The sequence below is a fragment of the Trachemys scripta genome, chromosome 13, assembly GCF_013100865.1.
Source record: "Trachemys scripta elegans isolate TJP31775 chromosome 13, CAS_Tse_1.0, whole genome shotgun sequence".
NCBI lineage: Eukaryota > Metazoa > Chordata > Testudines > Emydidae > Trachemys > Trachemys scripta.
Genome location: NC_048310.1, coordinates 21,751,501 through 21,771,535, shown reverse-complemented (window position 1 = coordinate 21,771,535; position 20,035 = coordinate 21,751,501). Strand labels below are relative to the sequence as shown.

The 20,035-nt window shown below is 44.8% G+C and overlaps 1 protein-coding gene across 2 annotated transcripts in view; it reads left to right on the top strand.

The window, feature by feature from the left end:
* The window catches only part of TDRD12 (tudor domain containing 12), a 140,902-nt gene that overhangs the window by 25,335 nt on the left and 95,532 nt on the right, over positions 1 to 20,035 (top strand). For both annotated transcript variants that reach the window (XM_034788478.1, XM_034788477.1), the window contains 2 exons: positions 6,293 to 6,478; positions 9,520 to 9,676. In XM_034788478.1, the coding sequence (XP_034644369.1) occupies positions 6,293 to 6,478; positions 9,520 to 9,676 (343 nt within the window). The remainder of the gene's footprint in view (positions 1 to 6,292; positions 6,479 to 9,519; positions 9,677 to 20,035) is intronic.

Below are 20,035 nucleotides of genomic sequence, written 5' to 3'. Positions count from 1 at the left end.
TAAGGATTGTTCTGATGCCTCACCACACTCCTCAAATATTAAAGGACTCCATTTTTTAAAAAGAGGGGCAGGAGTGAACAGCAAGTGTGTTCATTTAAAAAAAAATTAATACTACTTTGAGACTGTTCTCAAATTTCCAGCCCCTGTCTCTGTTTCTTGGTGGAGGTGGGAGCTAGGAGATTGCTTATTTTAAGAAAGAGAATTGCTCAGACAATGAACAGGCAGATCCTCCCAGCCTCTTTGGGAACCTCTGTATGGGAAAAGGGTATTCGCCTATATGTGTCTCATCCAAGAGGCATAGAGGGGAATATATCTGTATGTATTCCCCGTGCTTAACATGGACAGCCAGATTCCTGGGGAACTGTTTTGGGGGTCAAAGCCAGCAATAAGCAGAAGATGGACGGGGAAGGTGTTGATGACAGTAGTGTCTTTTTCTCAGAATTTAGAGTGGGAGAGGATGGAATTTATTACCTGAGTGCCCTAACTACTACTTTTAACACAGAGATCCTTCATTTCATGGCTTCCATTTTCACTTCATCCACTGATTACTTCAGGGTAATTTTGAATGTGTTCAGGTGAGATTCAGATCCCATTATTGAGCATATTATCTCAACAAATCCTTCAATGACTGGATGTTAAGGGTCAGTTTCGTTTTTTTGTGAAGTGGACAAAAGCTTTTAAATACACCCAGTTTATTATTTCATTCAACACCAACTATATCCAAGAGAAGTATATGGAGCTGGTTGAATTTTTCATAGCAGGTCAGTCTCCTCACTGATTTTACTTTGGCTTATTTGATCAAAAGGATCTCATTGATGGTAGCTGGCCTCAGAAGGGTTCCTGAGCAGTGGTTCTTCAAGTAATGTCCCCATGGGTGCTACGCTTGCAGGTGTGGCAGTGCCTGGGATCAAATATCTTCATCAATAGTGCCCGTCGGACCACACATGCGCACCTCCCCCTCTTGCGCTGTAAGCGGGATGTGCATATAACACTGTACAGTCCAACCGCCCTCAGTTCCTTCTCTGCCGCCTTTGGTCTGGGATGGAATCCAGAGCAGAGTCCGCTTCTCCTGTTCCCTCAGTAGCTAGTGCCTTACCTGTAAGTTGTAGTGTAGTTAGTGCTACTTCTCCTTCTCCTTTCTTCAATCTAAAAAAGCCATTTTTTAATTTTAACATTACCTTTACAACTATTTCAATAGCTTAGGTTTTCATTTTCCCGTCCTTCCAGTCTAGGAAGCTTTGTTCCCTCACCCTTATACCCAGATCCCCAGGGTATAAGAGGTATGCCCCTCTGGGGCCGCTTTCTTGGTAATGGACAGCAACCCACAGTGTATTTGCTGTCTCGGAGAGGGACACGTCCCACAAAAGTGTCCCAATGCCGTGGCATAACGGCCAGAAAAGGACAGACATTTGGTTAAAATTTTTCCTCGTGGAGAAATCACTGTGACCTGCATTGGACCCGGGCCCGGACTCCGCTCCTGTGAGGCCCTCACGCTCTGCCAGGTCGTCTGCTGATCCTCATTCCCCGTGTCTCTTGAAGAGAAGTCATTTCTTTCTCGCTCTGATAAGAAGAAATGGCCTTCCTCCTCACACTCTGAGGCACAGTCTGCAAGAACACCATCTTCTGCAAGGTCAGTTGCCTCAGCATCTGACGGGGGACATAGATCCAGGACCTGTCCAAGTACTTCCTGTACTGGAGTGAAGAAATGGTCTAAAGACCCTAACCAAGCAGACCTTCAGCTCTGGAGACTGAGACTGGCCAGCATCAGGAGCTATGGCACTGGCAAAACTGCTGGCACTGGCATCCTTTTCGACACGGATGAAGCCCTCAGTACCATTGAAACTGTTAGCACCCGCCAGGTCATTAGTGCTGGACAAGTCTCTTGGTCCATCTACTGACGCTTCAGGGGAACTGTAGCGGGGTGGTCACCTGCTCCTGCCTGGAAAGGTTTAAAACAGCCCTCGGAGAGGACTGTGGTAGGGGAAAAGCTGGGCTGATTGGGAGGAAGCAGGCTCAGCTGGGGCCACACCCCAATAAGGGCCTCAGCTGGTCCTATAAAGGCAGGGAAGCCAGAGGCAGACACAGTCTCTCTTTAGCTGTAGAGGGAGATGGGCCTGGCTGCAGGGAGTTAGACACAGAGTACCTGAGTGGATCAGGGCTGGGGAAAGGCTGGGGAGCTCCAGCCTGGAAAGCCCCAGGCTATGGCCTAGCAGAAGGCCAAGAGGTACTGGGGGTTGCAGAGGGCAGCCCAGGGGTAAGCCAAGGCAGCAGGTCCAAACCCAACCTTGCCAGTGATGAGTAGGCTGATACTGCAGTCTGCACCAGTGCGTGGGGCTAGATGATGACTGGCAGTAGCCTTATACTGAGGCGAGGTGGGGATAGTGGGTGGGGGTTCCCTGGGAAGGGGAGACCCTGAGAGAAAGGGGTTACTGCCAGGGGGAAGCACCCCAGCTACCAGGGCATCGGAGTCCAGGGAGGGACACGGGCCAATTGGCAGTGGGACACCGGCCTGCAGAGGGCACTCCGGGCTGGAAATTGAGCTAATTCCCTTAGAGACCAGCAGGAGGCGCCGCAGGGGTGAGTCCGCCCTGTTACAGGAACACATTCTTCCTTCGGCACCAAGTTGTACACCGGCATCAATGATGGGTTTTTTTCCCCCTCCACAAGACTTCAGGTCCCTAAAGACCTGCTGGTATCTGACACTCCTGAATTGCCTTTCCTCAGACATGACCTTCTCCAGACTCATGATACTCCTCCTTTTCTCCCCTGAGGATGGCACCTCCCTTCACCAGCGATAAGGAGGAAGAGGAGGGTTCCATCACACCCTTGTCTATCAGACAAGTTCCACCTCCTCATCCTCACTATGCACAATCTACATCTTTTCCACAATCCCCCCCCCCCCCACTGGCTATATTGGGACCCTGGGGCCATGTACAGGGCACAATTCGGGAAACCTCCCATGGAGCAAAGCTGGAGACCTACACCTCTCCCTTCTCCATCGATGTCTCGCCCTCTGGAGGCTGAACCTCTGCTGGTACCGACTGAGGAGAAGGGACAGGAGGAGGAACCTCCACCAAAATTACGTTTCTTTTCCTCTTCCCATCACGAGGCTACCAGACCTCCACCTCCTATAATTGCAGACGACTTCATAGGTTTTCAGGAGTTAATCCACAGGATTGCAGATTGCCTGCAGATTCCGTTGGAGGAAGCCAACGATCAACAGCATAAGCTGCTTGATATTCTGCACACATCCTCTTCTTCCACGATTGCACTATTGATCAGTGAGGCTCTTCTCAACCTCACGAAAGTGCTCTTGTGGACCCCGGCGTCCATTCCTCTGACTTGCAAACGCTCCGACAAAAAATGCTGCATTCTGGTGTAGAATTTCTATTCTTGCACCCCACCCCAAGTTCTCTGGTGGTCAATGCAGTGCAAGAGAGAGGCCTCAAAACCAAACCCATTCTAACCATCCGGACAGAGATTGGAAACACTTAGACTTATTTGGATGCAAGGCATGTTCATCAGTCACCCTCCAATTTCGAATTTCGAACTGCAAGGTTCTGATGGCTAAATACAGCTACTTAAACTACTCCAAGTTGGAGGAGCTTTGTCGTGACCTTCCAAAGGCCAAGAAAGAGCAGTTTCAGACCCTAATATCGGAGGGACATTTCCTAACCCGTACAACCCTACAGCCTCGTTAGACTCTGCAGATACTGCCACCCACTCCATTGCAACTGCTGTGGTCATGAGATGTGCATCTTGGCTTTCCTAAGGAAGTACAAACCACTGTGGAAGACATAGCCTTTGAGGGCCAAAAACTATTCTTGGAGCACACAGACGATTCCTTGCACTCTCTTGAAGACTGAGCTACTCCCCGATCTCTCGGCATCTACGTGTCCGTGCTAAAGAGATGCTCAGGGAAATATCCTCTCCCTCCGGAATCCCAACCACCGCAGTGGTTGGGATTGCGCCTCAACAGCACTATGACATCCAGCGTTGAAAACAAAGGCCTCACTTCTAACGTAGACAGCCCACTCGTCGGGGGGTTACCTCTCATGGGTCCCCACCAAAGCAACAATTTTGAAGTTATGGTTGAGACCCCGAGAAGCCTCCCCTTCTTCCAGTCAGTCCAACTATCTTTGACATCACACCAGTTTGGCAACTGACTAGCTGTTTTGCCATCATGGAGACTAGTCCCCTCGGATAAGTGGGTTCTAGAGATAGTCAAGGAAGGATACTCAATTCCCTTTCTATCTGTCCTGCCCCGCCATCCTCTTCCTCCCTCTTTAGGGACCCCTCTCACAAACTCATTCTACGGGGAGAAATAAATCATCATCTACAACTCGGAGTCATAGACCTGGTCCCTTTCAAACATAGGAGGCAGGGTTTCTACTCCCATTACTTTTAGATCCAGAAGAAATCTGGTGGCTGATGACCCATCCTGGACCTTGGCAATTTAAGCAAATTTGTCAAACTATGACGTTTCAAGATGGTTACCCTCTCCACTTCAACGCTGGTACAACACCTGGAATTCATCAGCGCACAATTGGATGCCATACAAGCCAGAATTGTCCTGTAGTAGAGATGGTGTCTTCCAGAATGTGTCTTCAACTTCTAGGCCACATGACACGCATACAGTCATTGGGAGGTTTTTCCCCTAGCAGCACCTGTCGGGTCGGCTGTGGAGCCTCGTGGAGTGGCGCCTTCCTGGTGGTCAATATAGGTCCCTGCCGACCCACCACCTCCTCAGTTCCTTCTTGCCGGTTACTCTGACAGAGGGGAAGGTGGATGGGTTTGGAATGCACATGAGCAACACATCTCGAAGAACAACAGTTATGAGAAGGTGAGTAACCATTTTTTATGCCCACATCCAAGATTTTTACCCAAGATTCCATCATCTTTCCATCTGAATCAACCAGTGCACCTTTCTTCTTCCTAACCAACAGGAGGCAACTCTGCACACCCTAGACCTGAGACGAGCATTAGCAGTCTACTTAGACAGGACTAAACCTTTCTGAAAATCATCACGATTATTCCTCTCAATCACCTAAAGATCCAGGGGCACATCTATCTCTAAACAATGCCTTTCCAAGTGGATCCTGCAATGTATACATTTATATTACAAACTCCACAATAGCCTCCTACTGCAATTAGAGTACATTTCACACATTCACGATCCCCCTCAATAGCTTTTCTTAATAATGTCTCCATTGCTGACATTTGAAAAGCTGCCACATGGGCATCAACAGACACTTTTGCCCATCCCTACACTATTACACATGATACCACAGCGGACACTCTCCTAGGACATACTGTCCTTTCACTGGCAGCAAATGTTGCTCTGAAGCCCTAGCCTTCCAATTGGGGCACTGCTTTCTAGTCACCTACAAGTGGAGCACCCGTAGGGACATCACTTGAAGAAGAAGAGAAGGTTACTCATCCTGTGCAGTAACTGAGGTTCTTTGAGATGTGTGTCCCTATGAGTGTTCCACTACCCGCCCTCTTCCCCTCAGCTTTGGAGCTGAAAATGTACGCTCTGTGGCAGAGAAGGAATTGGGGGCAGTCGGGCTGCACAGTGCTATATATATGCCCCGCTCATAGCGCGAGAGCGGCGTGGTGCACATGTGTGGTCCAATGGGCACTGCTGCTGATCTCTGATCCCAGGCGCAGGGTGCTCTGCTGCACCCACAAGTCGAGTACCCATAGGCGGACACATCTCGAAGAACCTCAGTTACTGCATAGAGTGAGTAGCCTATTTTTCAAATCCGCCCCATTGAGACTTCTATGTAAATTTAGAAAGCATCATTGCATTTAAAAATTGGTATGAAAGTGATTTAGTAATACTTCTGAACAGGCCTTAGGCCATTTAAAGCAAGTGCAAGCAATGTTTTTGGACATTTTGAAGCACTTCTAGATTGTACATATACCTTTTCATGTTTAGAAGAGACATGTCAGTCATTCCATCATGTGTAATCTGTTTGCTTGACATTTTATGTACATTATAGTTATTGTATGTGTTGGTCTAAGAAATCATGATTGAAGGATCCTGCTGGTGTATTATTGGGGCAATAAGTGACCCAAAAATGGAGGTAAAATACAGTGAAACAAGCTTTCACCACAAAAGTTAAATATGTTGATATGTTGACCTAAGGAAAATACGTGTTGCATTTGTTTCTTCTTTCCTTTCAAGATATTTCGGATCTTTACATCTGTTTTTTTAAGAATACATTCAAAATTAAGCACTTAAATGCCCACAATGTTTTTGACATGACACTTTTCATTATTTTTGTAGGAGCTTCTCCGAAATAAATTTCTAGGTCCTAATCTCACGGAATCTTACTGTTGGCCACCAATAGCTCGTGGATGTGACTCAGTTGTCATTTCTCATCATGGAAATGATCCTCTTTTGTATATTCCACCAGTTCTTACATTTTTACGGTCAGGAAGCTGCTACAAGTCACTGCCAACTAGGAATGGAGTAAGTAAAACAAAAAATGTTTATTTTACAAGACAGTGCCATTTTTTCTAATTTAAAGTGTAAGTGACTTCATAGAGTTTCACTTGAAAATATGCTCATATTAGGCGTATAAAACCTAGACATCTCAGGAATAATTTGTAATGCAAAGGCAGTTGAAATATGCCTCAAACTCTTATTTTTCAAAAAATTGGTAGACTATATCTGTTACGGGTCTAGACACATCTATGAGAGAGATTAAACAAGATGTATAAGATTATATCCCTATCCAGCTCATTAACAACTTTTATAAAATGTTGGTTTCTTTATTTCATTACATATTACCGTATATACTCATTCATAAGCCGATTTTTTTTTTTTTAGTAAAAAGGGAAACACCAGAGAAGGGGGTCAGCTTATGAATGGGTATAGAGAAGGATAGGTGGGAAACAGCCCCTCCTACCCAACAGAGGGAGCAAAGAGAGGCAGCACAGCCAGAAGGGAAGAGGCGGGGCCAGAGTCTCTCCGCTTCTGGCCACGCTACTCTTCCCTGAGCCTCTGAAGCAGCTCCGGGGGAGAGCTGCAGCTCTGGGGCTGGCAGGCTGCAGCTGTGCCGCTCGGCCCTGCCCCCCAGAGCAGGCTGTGGCCGTGCTGCCCGGCCCAGCTCGCTGGAACATGCTGCAGCCGCGCCGCACGGTTTGGTCTGCCGGAGCAGGCTGTGGCCGTGCTGCCCAGCCTGCCGGAGTAGCTCCAGCCAGGTCAGAGACATCCTCCCTTGGCCCTCCCCAGATAAGGTGGGAAGGGATGGGATGGGGAGAGTGTGGGTGTCCCGGGCTACGGTTGGGGTCATGTGGGGGGTGGTCACAGAGGTTACTCCCCTGACTCCCAGCTTCTCCCCCCCCCCCCCCCCCAAAAAAAACCAAAAAAAAAACCATTTCCCCACCAGTTGCTGTCCCGGCCTGTCAGGGTAAGCAGCTGGCATGCCAGGACACTTTTTTACTTAGGTTTATCTCGGTGCCTGCGGAGGCTCAAGGTAAACAAACCATCTCAGCCCGCCTGTGGCTTATCCTGATGGCCAGGGAGCCAAAGTTGGTTGATGCCTGAATTATAGGGTTGGCTTATGAATAGGTTGTAATTTTTTTCCATTTTTACTTATCCATCTTGGGGAGCAGGAGTTGGCTTATAAACGAATCAGCTTATGATCGAGTGTATACGGTAAGTAAAAAGGTGATAACCCTAATATCCTGGTGATATTTCTAGTTGGATAAAATATTGTAAGTATCTAAATTTCCCCTGCGGTTTCATTGGATAAAATATTCTTCTTTGAAGTAGTGTCCCTGTGGGTGCTCCATATCAAGTTTGCATGCACTCCATGCACCTTTGGTTATGCGTACCTAAAGTGTCGCATCCATAGGGAACACCTCTCAAAGAATTCCAGTTACTGCACAAAGTAAGTAACTTCTTTCTTTCCCTGTGCTTACCTGTTGTGTAACAGTTGCTATATGCTGTTAAATGCTCCTAGATTTCACTCTAACGGTAGCTGAATTCCAGTGGTAGATTATAAATGCTGTCTGTCTGTACTTTGGATGTTTTGTATAGAGCACTTTGGAATCCTTCAAGAAAGGTTTTTATGATTACTGAAAGGTTCTGCATTGCAGTATTTAGATAGGTAATGTTGGTTCTCTGAGATGTACTGTGACTGTGCAGAAGAAAAGATTTATTTCTGTTATGCCACTTCATTAATATGAAAAGGGCCAAACTTTGTAATGGTGGCAGAAGTGGAGACACTATTATGGAGCCTCACTGGGTCTGATACTCACTGTTTAGGAATTAAATAGCTTATATGTAAAAAGTAGATTGGGAAGAGATGGAAAGAAACCATCTGTGGGTAGCTCTTCTATATGGAGGTTTTCTATGAAGACTTCAGAGGGAGTGACTTTCTGAATGAACTGTGTGGTTGTGGACCCTCACAAGAAGGGTTAGTCCTCCATCACTTCCTTTTCATCTGATAGGAAATCTATATAACAATATCACGGGGAATAAAGGGGAGCGAGGACCAACTGGGATCTCTTCTTTCTCCTTGCCTGGTGCTAATGTGGGGTTGTCTTCTACCTTTTCACATGAGGACTTTCTGAATGTTCAAGATATGATTGGATGGGTGGCAGAACCTCTTCATCTGAAGATCACAGTGCTACAGTAGAAGTTGGCTAGAGTTGTTGAGTTTTGTACGTCCTGAATTCAGCCTTTCAAAAAGTCTGTGCCTTATTTGGGCCTTTGAAGCACAGAAGCCGGGATCTGAATTAACCACTTTTATCGCCATGTCAGTATGGACCTGTATGTGGAACAAAGCCATTGCCTGGAACCCACTATTCTTGGGCTCTGGACATATCTTTGTCCGACAAAGGCTAGGTGTTAGTAGAATAGCTTATCAAGGCAACCAGTTGGAAGTTCTTTCCCACATTCACTAATCACTGAAAACTGAGTTCCTGATTTTGCATGGTGGTTGGTCATTTAGGGCCAAACTTCCAAAAAGTTGGGTACATGGAAACGTGCACACGCAATTCAAGCCCTATCACCTGCATGCACATGGGGGGATAAGGGTTTTTTAATATCTAAATATTATGTACATGTACAGGGGATAGCATTTCTTAAGTGTTTGCACAGAAGTTTGTGTTCGTAGAAATGAAGGATGCATTTTGGCCCATTTGAAAATCTGAGATATAATGTGTATAGTACAGTAGTCAAGTAACTATGACTTGACCATGCATATCTATTGCTTGTTGCTTATTCTGTGGAATTGTGCTTCGTGTTCTGCTCTAGTTAGCCTTTCCTCTAATCCTCCATCCCTCTGGGACCTATACTATCTGCATGTAACAATTTGAGAGAACCTACTGTACTGAAAAGCTTAATTTACAATTTTAGAAAAATCACTCATATTGCAAAGTTTATTCTTGCCTTACAAGACTTACTCCTGATCTTATAGCCTCTAGCATTCTAAACTTTTCTATTCCTAAACTGGGAAATCGTGTGAAATAATTTGTCTCTTTTGTTGTGTGTGTATACAGCCAATAGCATTAATCATATGTCCTGGGTGGAGGAAAGCACAACTTGTTTTTGAATTATTGGAAAAATATGGCAGATGCTCCAGGCCACTTCATCCAATGTTGATATTATTAGGACTGAATAAAGAAGAAGCCAAAAATGTGAAACTTCAACGAGGATGTAAGAATTTTTTACTGCTTATTTATGCTGTGAAATGATAGGGGTTAGCTTTAAATTTGCAAAGTGTTTTTACACTTCATATTATGTAAGGCTGTGATTTTAAATGACAGTAATGACAATAATTTTTGACAAAGCATGTGTGGCTTTGGAATTCCAGGACAGTGATGGACTAGCGACACTTGGTAGAACTTAATACTGGTGCAGTAAAAAATCCTCATGCTGCTCTACCAGTGCGTCTAAGTCCTTACCTATAACACCTCAGTTGTTTAAGACCTCATTAAAATGTATGGCACTACTTCATGTGTTTCAGAATCGTAGGCAGGTGGTTTAAGTATCTTGCTGAATTGGGACATTAGTCCTGTACTTCTCAGTGTTGATTAGAGATTATCAGTTTTGTTGTTTTGTGAGGTATAAAGATGTCCACTGATGGAAAAAAATGAGATGATTATTTACCAGGCTTCATGCTGGGGCTTCAAATTTTTTTAACATAAAATGGGCAAGAGCTGTTAATGAATCATGAACAGGCTACCTGCCCTAATTACTAATGTTAGACAATTTGCATTGGGTATTACAACGGAAGTATGTTTTAAGGATTTGAAGGCTGGAAAGGGCAGTAGGAGTGCAGATGGATATGAATAGGGCAGTCTATGCATTAGGGACAGCATGGAAGAAGGTGTGAAGGCGCTAGTTGCAGATGTGCACCCCTAAACTCATACTCATGACCATTATCACTTTGAACCAATATCTCTGGCTGTAGAAGTACCCACTTTACTACCTATCCCTTTATTCGTTGTTGTTTGCATTCAGATTTAGTTATATATATATATATATATATATATATATTTTTTTTTTTGGCTTTTTGTTGAGGGTTGAATTTAAAAAAATGCTGGTGGCTTTTTTGCTAGAATGGAGAATAACAAACAGGAAACAAACTTTGAAACGGGTTTTTTTAAATGGCCTGTTTAGGCTTTCTGCTCTCTTGTATCATGCATGCTATCTGAAATCCCTAATGAGTGAATTGTTTTTCAACTGGTGGTAGGCTTGTGTGTTCAGTCTGAGTATTCTTTATATCATAAATGTTTGCATAACTATCAGTTTTGTTGAGTGATCATTATAATAGATTTGAATGTTAGGTTTACTTACTAATTATTTGCAAATCTCAGCCTGTCTCTAGACTCTAGTGTAATACAACTGTCATTTCCCCCCCCCCCCCCCCCGCCATGAATGTTGTTTTTTTTAAAAAACTATATTGACTAGAACCAGATATAGAACTACAGCTATGCAGCTACAACTGTTCACTACATTCATATTTTCCAAATTGTGAGTCTACTATTTAGTCTACATAATGTGGTGATGATTTGTAGAAGTTGTGTATGTTTGGTTTTACATGTTGGCTGGATCCACATCTCTGCTTAGTGAAAGAGAGGGGCATATGACCCTAAGCCATCTTCTTACTTCTCTCCTATCCTAGGGCTGCTCGGGACAGAAATAGTTCCCCTTCAAGTGGTTGCAGATGTGTACTCCACTCTGGTGTGTGTGCACCCAGCTCATTGAAGCTAGAGACCTTTGCTTAGCAGTACACATAGGGGTGGTGCTCTGGCCCTTGTAGTCCCCTCCCAGGAATATATATAAGGGTGGCTCCAGCCCAGACCCCTTGCAGTTAATTTTTACCTCACAGTTTCTGAGAGAACAGTGAAATTGTCTGTAGATAGTTAGCACTACCCTTGTAGTTAGTGGCTAGTATTTACTTTAGGAATTATCCTGTTTGTTGCAGGGTTTTCTTGCTAAGCCCTCACCAGGGTTTAAGCACTGTCCTTTGTGTGGGGTGGCTATTCCAAAGAGCCAGCGTGGTGGTGGTTGTGTGTAGGAGAGGGTCATATAAAGAAAAGTGCTCCATTTGTCACTCCATTAAGAAAAGGACTCAGATCACCCAGAGCTTGTGTTTAAAATAACACCTCATGGAGCAGACTGTGAGGCCAGTTTTGCTGTCAGGGCCTTCTGTGGATTGCCAGGCCCATGAGTCTCCATAGCTAGTGTGTACCTCAAATAGGCTGCCAGATTCAGACTCTTCTCCTTGGAAAGAAGAGTGGTCCCCTTCCTCTGAACCTTCAAGAACGAAAACTCCTAACGCTAGTTGGGCCCATTCTAGGGCTCAAAGAAACTCTTACTCCTCTTCCTCAGGAGGAGTGTGGGACACTGCCATCTTTTGCCTGGTGTCTCAGATAGAGCAGCGTTATCTGCTTGGTCTCCAATACTGAGGCAAAACCAGACCTGCACCGTATTGTCAACTCCTGTACTGTCTGCTGAATGGCCTTTTAAATCCAGAACCAATGTCACTTTCAGCACCAATAGTCTCAACCCCGTTGGTCTATCAGGCAGCAGCTGACTTAATCTGTCTTTCCGTCTCGGACACTTCACTGATTCAGGAATCCTCTTCAGGAATGGTACTCCCGATAGTCCTGACGTACCCTGGGTGGTTGCTTCAGGGAGACTTGCTAGAGAGGTGAACCTGGTCCCATCATTGGCACTGAGATATCCCTCTTCAGTACTGATACCATCTTCAGTGCCCATAACTTCACTAACCAAGATCTCGACATCTGCAGGACTGATTCCTGATCCAGCACCAACCCCCTCCTTGGTACCTGCTGTGACTCCAGCATCAGTCGTCTTCTGCTACCAGCTGTTGCTACAGCTTTGGGTTTCCAGTCAGTGATTGTGCTGGCTACAGTATTGCCTTGATGCATCACTGGATCTCAGTCGCGACATTTGGTAGCCCCAGCAGATTTGGTCCCTCTGTTAACGGTAGGCTATTTGGGGCATTCTTCATAGTCCAGCTTGGGATCAGCTGTTGCTTCTTTGTCTCCTTCCGGGATTTGGTCTTGCAAATCCTCTAGATCTCCTATGAAGGACTGTCAGTGGTGCCAAGATTGAGCAGAAGTTAAGAGAGATTGGCTTGGTGCTTATTGGCCTCTGGTACAGTACTCATTTCCATATTGGCTGCCTTGGCATCCATGGACCGCTGCATGTTTTTAAAGATCTCAGTCCGTATTCTAGACTGGGGTTCTCAATCTTTTTCTTTCTGAGCCCCTCCCCCGCATGCTATAAAAACTCCAGGGCCCAGCGAGGGTGGGAGTGGCATTGTGGCAGGGACTTTGGGCATAGATGTAGTTTGACTTCTATTTTTGGGGTGGGGGCGGGGCTAGTGGGGCTCAAGCCAGCTTCACACGGCGGGGTCCAGGGAGGGAGTGCCACCTCCACTCCCTGACTCACCTCAGCAGGCCACCCAGCCTGTCTGGATGGAGGGGTACAAACCAAAAAATATAACTCAAAGAGGGGACTCAGCTCAAAAAGTTTGAAAACAGCTTAGGGTTCAGGGAGGGGGTAGCTACGGGCTGTGTGCGGACAGAGGGGTAGCTCAGGATGCAGAGAGAGGGGTGTCTAGGGCTGTGTGAGGGCAAGGGGATAGGACAGGGTGTAAGGAGTGGGGTATTGGGGGCTGTGTGCTCTGAGGGCTCCCCTGCCGTTCCGATTCCCAGAGGGCTCTGCCAGCTACAGAGCCGGGTCCCCACACTTGGGCAGCTCTTACTGGCTGCCTCTGTGGGAGCAAAAGGGGCTGGGAGCTGAGGAGCAGCTTCAACTCCAGGCACCAGGAGCAGCAGGGGACGAGGGAATGCTGTGGCTGCCTGCTCCATAGCACCAGCCAGATCAGCAGCTGCCTCGCACTGGCTGGCTCCACCTGGCCAGGGGGCAGGGAGAGAAGGAGATGGGGTGGGGGGAGCTGACCCCTGGACACTGGATTGTGTGAAAAAATACTTTTTTTGTTTGTTTTAAACCTGCTTCCTATTAATTTCATTTAGTGACCCCTAATTCTTGTGTTATAAGGAGTAAATAACACTTCGTTATTTACCTTCTTCAAACCAGTCATGATTTTATAGATCTCTATCATATCCCCCCTTAGTCGTCTGTTTTCCAAGCTGAAAAGTCCCAGTCTTTCCTCATACGGAAGCTGTTCCATACTCCTAATCATTTTTGTTTCCCTTTTCCAATTCCAGTGTTTTTTTGAGATGGGACGACCACATCTGCACGCAGTATTCAAGATGTGGGTGTACCATGGATTTATATAGAGGCAATATGATATTTTCTGATTTATTATTTATCCCTTTCTTAATGATTCCCAGTATTCAGTTTTTTGTGTTTTTTTGGACTCTGTTGCACATTAAGTGGGTGTTTTCAGAGAACTATGTAAAGTGACTCCCAAGATCTTTTTTGAATGGTAACAGCTAATTTAGATCCCATCATTTTATATGTATAGTTGGGATTATGTATTCCAATGTGCATTACGTTGCATTTATCAACATTGAATTTCATGTGCCATTTTGTTGCCCAGTCACCCAGTTTTGTGAGATCCCTTTGTAACTCTTCACAGTCTGCTTTGGACTTAAGTATCTTGAGTAGTTCAAGACAGGAGATTCAAGCCAATATTGTCCTTCCTGAATTTTCAACGCTGTAAGAGGAACAACTTTTGCTTGAGGATGAGGTTCTTGTTCCACCATCTCTGTCATCCTCCTTGCCAGATGACTCCACAGCCCTGGACTCATCCTTCCTGATTCTGGAAGACTAATGCTTATCAGGACCTTCTAAGTAGATATTGGCAGCTTTGTGTATCCAAGCTGAGCTTGTCCAAGAGCGCACCCGTAAGTTGCTGAACATTCTGCAGCCTTCAGCCCTTGGGAAGTTAGCCTTCCTGGAAAACGAGACTCTTGGAACTAGCAAAGTCCCTGTGGCACATGCCAGTGTCTGTGCCACCTACACCAAAACATACTGACAAATGTTACTACATCCCCATGCAAGATTTTGAGTGTTTCTCCTCTCACCCAGCTCCAATTTGCTTGTGGTGACTCTGACTAGTGAGCAGATTTATCAGGCAGATACGTCTATGCCTAAAGAGAAAGAGGCTAAAAAAATTGACTTAATGGGGAGCAAGGTGTACTCTACGTTATCTGTGCAGATGCTCATTGCTAATCAGCAGGCATTTTTGTCTGACTTTGTAAATTGGAATGCATTGTCTCAATTTAGAGATAAATTACACTGGTCTACAATTTTTGAGAAGTCGTCTGCTTCAGAGATAAAATGTGCTATTTATTATGTATTTTGATGTGCTGAATTCAAATATGACAATTAAACAACTGATTGGCTACTGTTTCTAAGATATTTAAGTTTTTACATTTTATGTCTATGTATATTGTGTAGATAGTAGAGTTTTAATCATAAATTGTAAACCTAGGTCTTTTCATGTGTTTTTGGTTGCTTTACATGATGATATTTCACCTGTCCTGTTTATGTAACCCTTTAAAAATCAGCAAAAGGGTTATATAAATAAAATTTATTATGAAACAAAAGGCAAAAAACTATTATGTACATAGTTTAGTCCTATTCAGTGTCTACTCGGCGCTTCTTGTCTTGTCCCTTGTATTCATTAAATGGAGCATCTCTTGTCACTGTCCAGCAATAGTCTGCAAGCATTGATGAGCTCCATTTGCCCTGATAGTGTTTCTCCATTGTTGCGATGTCCTGGTGAAATCGCTCGCCGTGCTCGTCGCTCACTTCTCTGCAGTTCGGTGGAAAAAAATCTAGACGAGAGTGTAAAAAATGTATCTTTAGTGACATGTTGCAACCAAGGCTTTCCTTGGTTTTCCACCAACAACCTGTAGTTGTCTGCCTTGTTGTTTCCAAGAAAATTTATTGCCACTAACTGGAAGGCTTTCCATGCCGTCTTTTCCTTGCCATGCAGTGCATGGTCAAATGCATCATCTCGAAGAAGTTCACGGATCTGAGGCCCAACAAAGACACCTTCCTTTATCTTAGCTTCGCTTAACCTTGGACATTTTCCACGGAGGTACTTGAAAGCTGCTCGTGTTTTGTCAATGGCCTTGACAAAATTCTTCATCAGACCCAGCTTGATGTGTAAGGGTGGTAACAAAATCTTCCTTGATTCAACAAGTGGTGGATGCTGAACACTTTTCCTCCCAGACTCCAATGACTGTCGGAGTGGCCAATCTTTCTTGATGTAGTGGGAATCTCTTGCACGACTATCCCATTTGCAGAGAAAACAGCAGTACTTTGTGTATCCAGTCTGCATACCAAGCAAGAGAGCAACAACCTTCATATCGCCACAAAGCTGCCACTGATGTTGGTCATAGTTTATGCACCTCAAAAGTTGTTTCATGTTGTCATAGGTTTCCTTCATATGGACTGCATGACCAACTGGACTTAATGGCAAAACATTGCCATTATGCAGTAAAACAGCTTTAAGACTCGTCTTCGATGAATCAATGAACAGTCTCCACTCATCTGGATCGTGAACGATGTTGAGGGCTGCCATCACACCATCGATGTTGTTGCAGGCTACAAGATCACCTTCCATGAAGAAGAATGGGACAAGATCCTTTTGACGGTCACGGAACATGGAAACCCTAACATCACCTGCCAGGAGATTCCACTGCTGTAGTCTGGAGCCCAACAACTCTGCCTTACTCTTGGGTAGTTCCAAATCCCTGACAAGGTCATTCAGTTCACCTTGTGTTATGAGGTGTGGTTCAGAGGAGGAGGATGGGAGAAAATGTGGGTCCTGTGACATTGATGGTTCAAGACCAGAAGTTTCATCCTCTTCCTCGTCTGACTCAAGTGAGAATGATTCTGGTGCATCAGGAACCGGCAGTCTCCCTCTGTGGGGTACTGGGCGTATAGCTGATGGAATGTTTGGATAATGCACAGTCCACTTTTTCTTTTTGACACACCTTTCCCAACTGGAGGCACCATGCAGAAGTAACAATTGCTGGTATGATCTGTTGGCTCTCTCCAAATCATTGGCACTGCAAAAGGCATAGATTTCCTTTTCCTGTTCAACCACTGGCGAAGATTTGTTGCACAAGTGTTGCAGCATATGTGTGGGGCCCACCTCTTGTCCTGATCTCCAATTTTGCAGCCAAAATAAAGGTGATAGGCTTTCATAACTATAGTGGTTATACTGCGCTTTTGTGTTGCAAAAGTCACTTCACCACAAACATAGCAGAAGTTATTTGTACTGTTCACACAAGTACGAGGCTTCTCTGCTCACTTTAGCTAAACAGAAATGTGTCCCTTTGCAAAATCAAACACTGACAAATAAGCGAGCACGACACTGTATGATTTCTAGAGCTGATATAGGGCAATTTGTTCAGCAGAGTGATGGAAGCTTCGTTATGATTGCATCATCCATGACTTCTAGGAATAACATGATGCAATTCATATCATGTATGACGCAATACCAGCTTCAGATTGCATCATTCATTGTTTTGCCTAAAAAGCAAGTACTATCCAAACCCAGTCACAGAGTTATTCATAGATCCAGTCAAAGATGTATTTTAGTCATTTCTGGTTTAAATTGAGATCGCTTCCCTTTATAACTCACTTATCCTCTGCCATTCCCAAGTCAAGGGTCGTATATACTGACCCAATAGCATATCTTGAAAACTAGAGCCAATCAACAATTTTAAGCATCATTTTCGTTGTCAGTGACCGAGGATTAGTAAAGTTTGACTACATTTATTTCAGAAGCATTTTGGCTGTAGAGCAGTGTTGCCTTAAGATGGCAGGGAAAAGTTCAAGGCTTTCGTGGCAGAGGGCTGTTTTGTGGGGAAAACATCACTGCAGTCAGTGTTTGCTGTGGCGGACACCTCATCCAGGGTTATGGCCTCAACTAAGACAATGAGGAGGGCTTCTTGACTGTAGAACTCGGGCATTGCTCTGCATGTGCAACTGACCATAGAGGACTTACCATTTGACAGGCGGTCTTTGTTTTCGGAAAAACATGTCACATCCTTAGTAAAAATATATCACATCCAGCAGTAAAAATATATCATTATGGGAGTCTGCAACAAGAACACGTCTGTCCATGCTCAAAGCAGTATTTCAAACAGCCTTCTTAGCCTGAAGGCAACACGACTTTTCCAAGAGAAAACATAAGTTGTCAGGAGAAGGCCTTTTGGTGTGGGCTTTAACCAGCCAGCTTGTCCTTCATCTGGCAAATAGTCACATTGACTCTCCCTTCCCTGTGGATACAGGCTATCCCCACATCCACAGTGCTTGGGACTGAATAACCTCAGACAATTGGTCCTACACAATTTGTGATTGGGTTATGCCATTCAATTCCTATCCATCCATCCCAGCTCTTTTCTGGGACTTCTTTCATGAGTCACTGCTCCTTCAGCATGTTCAGACTCTGTGTTCATTGGGGGCTGTCGAGGAGGTCTCCGTGCAGCGTCAGGGAAAGGGCCTCCCAGTACTTCCTGATCCCCTACGTCCCTGAGAGGGGTGAGGCCTATTCTTGCTCTTAGTGGTCTCCTCAAATGCATGGTCATCTTGGGCCTTAAATCTTTGGGCCTTGAATCACAGCAACTGGTTTGGTGCCATCAATCTCCAGGACACCACCTTCTAGGTGGCTATTTTCTTAAGCCACAGGAAGTGAACAGGAAGCCACAGGAAGTCAACATTATCAGTATACAGTTCTTCTCTTTGGCTTGTCATTGGCCACATACATCTTTAACAAATATATGACAGTGGTACCAGCCTATCTCCAGGGGAAAGAGATTCATATCTTCCTGTACCTGCACAATTGGCTGGTGAGGGACAGGTCTGAACAAGTAGTTCTCAGTCAGGTGTGTGTCACACTGCACCTCTTCAAACAGCTAGAGTTGATTTTGAACAAAATAAAGTCAACGTTGATTCCAGCTCAAAAAATGGAGTGCATTGGGGTTCTACTAGACTCTACAAATTTGAGGGCCTTTCTCCCACGCAAGTGATTCTAGATAGTTCGTTTGTGTCTGGCTCTCAAATCTCATCCTTCAACCATGGTCCATGTGTACCTCAAGTTATGGCCACATGCACTTACATGGTTTAGCATGCAAGATTACATCTTTGTCCTCTGCAGTCATAATTTAGGTGATCTATCACTCAATTGCCAATCATTGGACAGGCTTGTCTGAGTACCTCCCGAGACACTGGATTCTCTACACCGGTGGGCAGAAAATAGCAATGATGTCAGGGCGTTCTCTTTGCCTGACCTCTGCCAACCAGGAGTGTAGTCAATGATGCCACCACAATAGGCTGGGGAGCATATCTAGGGACATTAAAGATTCAGGGTTTGTGGTTGGAACAAGAGGCTGCTTCTCACATCAATATACTGGAGTTTCGCGCTATTTTCAGTTCCTGCCGAGGCTGTCGGGACCAGATTGGGGATCCAGCAGTACACATTCTTACCAACAATACCACTGCAATGTATAATGTGAACAAACAAGGAGGAGCCTTCTCCAGCCAGCTTTGGCAGGAATTAATGAAGCTTTGCTCTCTTTGCCTCAAAGAAGATACACACAGCCTCTTGCTTACCTGAGTCTCAGAACTAGTTGGTGGATGATCTGAGTAGGACCATGAGAGATTTCTGAAGAACAGCATTGTCAGGGAATGAGGCATCCTGTTGGTCAACTCATTTGCAACAATCAGAAGTATTGGCAGTTCTGTTCTCGAGCAGGATTCAGTCCAGAGTTGTTAACCATTACTTTCCATCTCAATTGAGGATGTATGCTTGATATATGCTTTTCTTCCTATTCCCCCTCATCCCTCAGATTATCCTCGAAATGAAGCTGAATTATGCCAAACTGATTCTCATTGTGCTCGTTTGGTCAAAATAACATTAATTCTCTGACTTTCTCAGCCTTTCTGTCTGATCTCCCAAATCTTTTCCTATCCCTCCTGAACTATTGACTCAGCACCACAGCCAGATTGATCATTGATTCACCTTATGGCATGGATGATATGTGCTACACAATTAGAAAGGGCAATGCTAGGAAGCAGTTCAGAAGGTCCTGCTAAATAGTAGAAGATAATCTACTAGGACTATCTATTTGGCCAAGTGGAAGCATTTTCGTCTAGTCAATATTTAAAGTATATTGATATTCAACTGATGTTAGCTCATGTTCAGGACATTGTGGATTATTAAATTTGAAGTCCTTGGGTTTGGCTCCTAGTGACTGATCTCAGTGTTCCAAGGGAGGCCAGTGTTCTCAAACTCCCATGGTAATGATTTCTCAGGTAGATTGTCTACCTGTTTCCATCTATAAAGAAAGCTGTCCAATTGTGGGACCTTAATACTGTGCTGACTGACCTCAAAGGTCCTCCTTTTGAGCCAATACCAACTTGCTCATTGTCTCTGCTTTTCCAGCAAACTGCCTTTCTTATTGCTATAACTTTTGAAAGGAGAGTTAGCAAAATGTAAGCACTTCTGGCAGGGCCGCCATGTACGCAGTTCTTCAGAGGCAAAGTGAT